This window comes from Oryctolagus cuniculus, chromosome 1 (genome assembly GCF_964237555.1).
Source record: "Oryctolagus cuniculus chromosome 1, mOryCun1.1, whole genome shotgun sequence".
Taxonomy (NCBI): Eukaryota; Metazoa; Chordata; class Mammalia; order Lagomorpha; family Leporidae; genus Oryctolagus; species Oryctolagus cuniculus.
The window spans coordinates 1429471-1436790 of NC_091432.1; the positions used below are offsets into that span (position 1 = coordinate 1429471).

The following is a 7320-nucleotide window of genomic DNA, read 5'->3' on the forward strand; positions in this document are numbered from 1 at the left end:
GTCCCACAGGATGTGCCTGGGGCTGAGGCACAAGGGCTGCATGTAGGGGTCGGGGTGGGAGGGGGTGAAGAACCTTCTGGAAATGAAGCCTGGCAGCTGAGGCCGGGCCTGGGTCCCCCTCCCGCGTGCCCCCGTGGGGTCCGCGGCCGAGGGGACCGGCTGGGGCTGACTCAGACGCGCTGCCTGCGACAGTGGCTGCAATTAGATTTAATGGGATGAAGCCCTCTCTCCTGCAACTCCCGCTCGGCTCCACGCCCACCCCCGCCTCCCTCAGGCAGAGCGGGGGAGGGATGCGAGGGAGGTGGGAGGTGGGGGGCCCAGGGAGGCTGTGACGTCAGCCCAGCCTTTAAGAGGTCGCCGGCCCGTGGGCTGTGGACTGGCCGCGGAGCCCGGGACCACGGCTGCACCATGCCCACCCCCAACGCCCCAGCACCGCAGGCCAGGGGCTTCCGGAGGGCCGTGTCTGAGCTGGACGCCAAGCAGGTGGAGGCCGTGATGGTGAGAGCCAGGCTGGCGGCAGCCCGGGGCCGGGGATCCACACGCACTCCCGGCACCTGGGCTAGCCCTGGGGTCCTGGGCCCAGCAGGCGGCCCCCTGCACGCTGTGCACTGCTTCTTCCCCCAGCAGAGAGGCCGGCGCCCGCCTCGCACCTGTGCCCCCGCAGGCCGGCCTCTCTCTGTGTGCCGGCTCCTTTCGGGAGCGGCCGCTGGGGGTTCAGCATCCCCGGGGCTCAGAGGCCCCAGTCATCTCCTCACCCCCTGGTGCCTGCAATGGGGAGCCCCTCCTATGGTCTGCTTGTGTGGGGGGACAGGGCCCAGCAGTGGCTTGAGGTGGGGGTCCGGGCCGGGGTGGGGGGACGGGCCAGGTCCTCCTTGCAGAAGGGTGACCCCATATCCAGGTCAGGCTCTCCCCTCCCTGCCTCCCTCCCTCCAGGTACCGGGCCCAGGCCTTAGGCGCCGCCCTTAGCCAGACCAGGCAGCTGGGGGCTTCTCAACCCACAACAGGGGTCTTTGGCTCCGGCTCGGGGGCTTGGGATAATCGACTCCCTGCACGGACGGCCCTTCTCAGGGGGCATCGCAGGGTGAGGGGCGTCCCCCGCATCAGAAGCCCCCTCCCCAGGCCGGGGCTGTGGTCCTGGCTGTGTCCACCCAGTCTGACCTACCCTTGGCCAAGAGAGGGGCTCAGGAAGGGGCTTCTGCCCCCACTGTCAGGGCCGAGACCCCAGACGCCAGGCAGGGAGCGAGCCCCTCTCTGATGGGGCCAGAGGAGGGGGCTCTGAGGACTGCGGGCACAGGGGCAGGACGGGGGCGGGGGCTGCCTGAGGAGTAGTCACTCCCAGCGGCCCCGGCCAGGCGGCTCCCACCTGTGCACTCCGCTCGGCCTCAGCAGCAGATACCGGGGCCTCCAGCCTCCAGGGGCTTCTGGTCTGTCCACCCCAGGGGACAGCTCCTGGGCCACTAATCCAGGAGGGGCGGGGCCTGGGGACAGGTGACAGCGTGGGAGCCCGAGCAGCAGGCGGGGGTGGGTGGGGTGGGTGGGGGGCTTCCCCACGTCCTGGCTTCCGGCCCCTTCCAGGCAGTCAGGGGCGGGGGCGGGTCAGCACGGCTGGCCCGTGGAGGACACGCAGGTGGCCCTGTCCCTGCAGTCCCCGCGGTTCGTGGGCCGGCGCCAGAGCCTCATTGAGGACGCCCGCAAGGAGCGGGAGGCGGCGGCGGCGGCAGCGGCGGCGGCCTTGGAGGCCGGGGACCCCCTGGAGAAGCTGTCCTGCGAGGAGAGAGACGGGCAGGCCGTGCTCTCGCTGCTCTTCTCGCTGAGGGACGCCAGGCCCTCGCTGTCCCGAGCCGTGAAGGTGTTTGAGGTGAGCGTGTGTGTGTGTGTGTGCATGTGCGTGTGCGGGGCTGTGTCCCCACCTGCACACGCAGCCGGCGGCTGGGAAGGGAGGGGGACAGGCCCTGGGCTGCCCCACCCCCGCCCCACCCGCCTCCTGTCCCCACGGAAGGTGAGCCCTGATCGCATTAGCCGCTGTGGCCGCACTGCCCGCGGGCGGCTGACCTGGCTCCCGGAAGAAGCTCCAAATGACATTAGCGCCAGACCAGAGAGCCGGCTGGCTGCAGGGCCCGAGGCGACGTTGCTGGGCGACGTGGGGGACGTGGTGGTGGAGGGACCCCGCCCACCAGCCCCTGGACTCCCCCAGCAGTCCCCACTGCCGCCCAGTGGGCCGGGACGCAGCTGCTGGGGGCGCTGGGAGCCCGGGGGTCCGGGTGTGGCCCTGGCACCCCCAGAAAGCGGGTCAGGACGGCTGTGACAGAGCTGACCTTGTGCGGCGGGCGGGGGTCTGACCTGAGCCCTGAGCTGCCCGGAGGAGCTGGTCCCCTGCCCGCTGAGTCCCTGACCCCCGCCTCCACCTCCTCCCCTCCTCCCCCCACCCCCGCCCTCCCTGCCTCTGCTCCAGTCTTTCGAAGCCAAGATCCAGCACCTGGAGACTCGGCCGGCCCCAGGGCGCCGGGCGGGCAGCCCCCACCTGGAGTGCTTTGTGCGCTGCGAGGCGCCCCGCGGGGACCTGGCTGCCCTGCTCAGCTCCCTGCGCAGGGTGACAGAGGACGTGCGCAGTGCCGGGGACCACAAGGGTGAGGCTGCCTCCGTGCGGGCGCCCTCGTGCTGCCCCCGCCCCCACGCCCCAGCCCCAGCAGCCTCTGCCCTCCCCTCTGCCCCCAGCCCCGTGCTCACTCGGGCCCTCTCCCCTCCGTCCTCCGTCAAGTCCCCTGGTTCCCAAGGAGAGTGGCGGAGCTGGACAAGTGTCACCACCTGGTCACCAAGTTTGATCCTGACCTGGATCTGGACCACCCGGTGAGCCTGTGCCCCACCCCCCACCGTCCCTGTCTCCTCCTCCCCCATACTCATAGCAAGCAGGGTGGGTGGGGTCTGGGCTGACCTGGGCTGCTCACCCCGGGCCTGGCTGGGCCCAGACCCCAGCCACGTCCAGGAAGGCGGGGTGGGGAGCGGCAGGGTGTCCCCGACCGGCACCGTCCCCTCTGCCCAGGGCTTCTCCGACCAGGCGTACCGCCAGCGCAGGAAGCAGATCGCCGACATAGCCTTCCAGTACAAGCAGTAAGGGCCGCGGCCACGGGGACCTGCACTGGGGGCCTTGGGGGGCTCCTTGTCCCCACTGTCCCTGTGGCTGACCCCCGCTCTGCCTGGGTTGGCTGGACTCCCCACCCTCCTCACCCTAAAGCCCCAGCCAGCCAGACCCCGCCTCCCCTCCCCCTCCCCATTCCCTGACCCCTGACCCCTCCGCAGTGGGAGCCCCATCCCCCGCGTGGAGTACACGGCCGAGGAGATTGCTACCTGGTGAGACCCCGGGTGGTGGCGGGGAAGGCGTGGGGCACCGGGGGGCAGGAGGTGACTCCCAGAGTCCCCAGGGGACACTGGCACAGCGGCCACCAGGCCAGGTGTGGGAGGTCGGCCTGGGCACCAGAGGCTGGGTGCGCAGGGCTCAGCTGGGGCCTGGGGGCCGTGGGAGCCCAGAGCCCCACGGGAGGCCGCGGCCCGCAGGAAGGAGGTGTACAGCACGCTGAGGGGCCTGTACGCCACGCACGCCTGCCGCGAGTACCTGCAGGCCTTGGAGCTGCTGGAACGGTGCAGCGGCTACAGCGAGGACCACATCCCCCAGCTGGAGGACGTCTCCCGCTTCCTGAAAGGTGCAGCGGGCCGGCCGGGGGGTGAGGGCCCAGGGAGGCCGGGGCTGGGGCTGGGGACCGCCTGGGGCTGGCCGGGGCTTGGGACAGGGCAGGGCTGGGGCTGGCCGGGGCTTGGGAGGGGGAAGGCTGGGGATAGCCGGGGCTTGGGACAGGGCAGGGCTGGGGCTGGCAGGGGCTTGGGACAGGGGAGGGCTGGGGCTGGCCAGGGCTTGGGAAGGGGAAGGCTGGGGATAGCCGGGGCTTGGGAGGGGCAGGGCTGGGGCTGGCAGGGGCTTGGGAGGGGCAGGGCTGGGGCTGGCCGGGGCTTGGGAGGGGCAGGGCTGGGGCTGGCAGGGGCTTGGGAGGGGCAGGGCTGGGGCTGGCCGGGGCTTGGGAGGGGCAGGGCTGGGGCTGGCAGGGGCTTGGGAGGGGCAGGGCTGGGGCTGGCCGGGGCTTGGGAGGGGCAGGGCTGGGGCTGGCAGGGGCTTGGGACAGGGCAGGGCTGGGGCTGGCCGGGGCTTGGGACAGGGCAGGGCTGGGGCTGGCCAGGGCTTGGGAGGGGGAAGGCTGGGGATGGCCGGGGCTTGGGAGGGGCAGGGCTGGGGCTGGCAGGGGCTTGGGAGGGGCAGGGCTGGGGCTGGCAGGGGCTTGGGACAGGGGAGGGCTGGGGCTGGCCGGGGCTTGGGAGGGGGAAGGCTGGGGATAGCCGGGGCTTGGGAGGGGCAGGGCTGGGGCTGGCAGGGGCTTGGGACAGTGGAGGGCTGGGGCTGGCCAGGGCTTGGGAAGGGGAAGGCTGGGGATGGCCGGGGCTTGGGACAGGGGAGGGCTGGGGTTGGCCGGGGCTTGGGAGAGGGGAGGGCTGGGGCTGGCAGCGGCTGGGTGAGGGCCCAGGGAAGCTGGGGCTGGAGGCTCAGGGCTGGTGGGGGCTGGCCAGGGGGCTCAGAGCAGCGGGGGCGGGGAGCCCTGACCGCGTGGCCCCTCCGCAGAGCGCACGGGCTTCCAGCTGCGGCCCGTGGCCGGCCTGCTCTCCGCCCGGGACTTCCTGGCCAGCCTGGCCTTCCGTGTGTTCCAGTGCACCCAGTACATCCGCCACGCTTCCTCACCGATGCACTCGCCAGAGCCGTGAGTGGCGCCTGCACAGCAGAGGACACGGGGCCAGGGGCGGGGCGGGGTTGATGGGCTGGGCCGGGTGGGCGGCGGGAGGGTGCGGGCTGCCGCCCCACCCTGCCCCCCTCTGTCCCCGCCGGCCCAGGGACTGCTGCCACGAGCTGCTGGGGCACGTGCCCATGCTGGCTGACCGCACTTTCGCCCAGTTCTCCCAGGTGTGTCCGGTGGCTGCAGGCCAGGCCCGGGGTCACTGAGGAGTGGGCGGGGGTCGGGCGGCCTGTGAGACTGTGAGGTGTGGCATCCTGGCGCAGGAGATGGGAGGGACCAGCTGCACTTGAGGGTCCCTGGGCAGCGGGAGTCCCACGGTCTGTGCTGCCACCTGCTGGCGTCTCTGGGAACAGCAGGTCCTGGGCCCTGAGTGGCCAAGGAGGGTCTCAGTAGGGAGAGGCCTAGGGAGGGCCACCAGGAGCACCCCCAGCGCCCCCACCTGGAGCGCGATGCCAGGGCTGACCCTCTGTGCTCCTCCCTCCCCAGGACATCGGCCTGGCGTCCCTGGGGGCCTCGGACGAGGCCATTGAGAAGCTGTCCACGGTGGGTTCCTTTCCCTGAGGGCTGCGGGGGGGGGGGGGGGCGCTCAGCCAGGCCCCCCGGCTCTGCCTGCGTGGGTGGGGCCTGGCAACGGTCGGCGGCGGCGGGGGCTGTGGGCTGGCGCAGCTGTGCCGGGTGACGCCGCCGGCTGTGCCGACAGCTGTACTGGTTCACGGTGGAGTTCGGTCTGTGCAAGCAGAATGGAGAGGTGAAGGCCTACGGCGCGGGGCTGCTGTCCTCCTACGGGGAGCTCCTGGTGAGGCCTGGCGTAGCCCACAGGGGACGCAGGGTGAGGCCCCCGTGCTGCCAGGGCCCTGGGCGTGCGGGACTGGGGTGGTGACGGCCGCGGCCTCCCGCCAGCACTCCCTATCCGAGGAGCCCGAGATCCGCGCCTTCGACCCCGACGCGGCCGCCGTGCAGCCATACCAGGACCAGACCTACCAGCCCGTCTACTTCGTGTCCGAGAGTTTTAGCGATGCCAAGAACAAACTCAGGTAGGCCGGGCTCCTGCCCCGTGAGCCCAGCTCTGATGCCAAAGCTGACTGCCCACCGCAGGTGCGCCCGCCCGGAGCAGGACCCCAGGAAAGTGGGGGAGGGGAGACCCGTGGGGCTGGGGGCTGCAGGGGGCCAGGGCAAGGGCAGGTCAGGGCTGGCCTTGGCATGGGCAGAGCTGTGCTTTGTGAGACAGGCGTGGGAGAGGTCCCCGGAGCTGGGGCCTGGGGGTGCAGTGACCAGCTGTGTCCAGGAGCGGCAGGCTGGATCCGGCCTGCTTGGCCCCCACCTAACAGCTCCCTCCGGCCTCCTGTTGGCCCTGAGGAAATGGGGCAGGGGCTGTGCTCCTGGGTGGGGAGGAGGGGAGGGTTGGATCCCACACATGGTCCGGGAAGGCTTCCTGGAGGAGGAGGCAGGCTGAGATGCAGTGGGGGGGCCACTTGGAAAAGGTGCCTGGCCTGGCCACGCCACCCCCACCCGCCTGGCCCCAGCCCTGGAGGGGCCTCCATCTCCTGTCCGTCCGTCCATCCGGACAGTTGGGCTGTGGGAGCCCGTTGAGGGGTACCCAGTGTGCTCTCTCTGGTGCCTCACCCCCAGGAGCTATGCCTCCCGGATCCAGCGCCCCTTCTCCGTGAAGTTCGACCCGTACACGCTGGCCGTGGACGTGCTGGACAGTCCCCAGGCCATCGGCCGTTCCCTGGAGGACGTCCAAGATGAACTGCACACACTGGCCCAGGCGCTGAGCACCCTCGGCTAGGCAGCAGCCTGGGGCCTCCCGGCCTGGCCGGCCCCAGCCCTGGCCCCGGCCCCTGCCCCAGCCCCGCCTGCTTCTCAGCACCTCCAGTCCCGCTGCTGCCCCTGGGGTCCCAGGGTCCTGGGGCTAATCCCCCCTGCCCTGACCTGTGTGCCACTGTTCACGTCTCAATAAAATCTGCAAGTGCTCATGGCCTCCACGTCCTCCGCGGGCCCCTCACTGTGCCCCTGGAGGCTCAGCCCGCAGGGGTGGGAGGGGCCTCCCTCGGGTCAGCACAGGAGCAGGGGTCCCAGTCCCCCAGAGCAGGACCCGGGGCAGAGGGGGACCCCCAGGCACTCCCCAAAACGTGTGCGGATGACGCCGGGGCCTCAGGCTGCCAGCAGGGCAGGTAGGGGCCGCCATGTGGGCTGGGTGAGGCCCCCCAGCCCTGACAAGGGGCCCCAACTGTTGCGGTTGATTTCTTCTGGGAGGAGGAGCGTGGTGGGGGCAAGAGGCGCCGAGTCACCACACAGACCCCGGGAGTCAGGTGAGAGCAGGCCTGAGGCGGGCAGCCCGCAGACTCGTTTATTTCAGGTGCTACAGCTGCTTATATAGCCAAGGCAGCCAATCCGATCAAGGGGCGGTCTAGGCCCTAACCAATCACAGCCTGTTGCCAGGCAGTTTCTGTTGCCAGCGGCCATCTTGGCATGGCCTTCTCATTCC

The 7320-nt window shown here is 71.5% G+C and overlaps 1 protein-coding gene across 1 annotated transcript; it reads left to right on the forward strand.

Moving 5' to 3' along the window:
- Positions 1-364: 364 nt before the first annotated feature.
- Positions 365-6800, forward strand: TH (tyrosine hydroxylase). Its single transcript, XM_070058359.1, has 13 exons — positions 365-498; positions 1646-1858; positions 2453-2627; positions 2759-2847; positions 3041-3108; positions 3298-3348; positions 3553-3698; positions 4664-4799; positions 4930-4999; positions 5319-5375; positions 5533-5628; positions 5733-5866; positions 6462-6800. The coding sequence occupies exons 1-13, from the start codon at positions 409-411 to the stop codon at positions 6619-6621; spliced, it is 1485 nt and encodes a 494-aa protein (XP_069914460.1). The 5' UTR covers positions 365-408; the 3' UTR covers positions 6622-6800.
- The last annotated feature ends 520 nt before the right edge of the window (positions 6801-7320 follow it).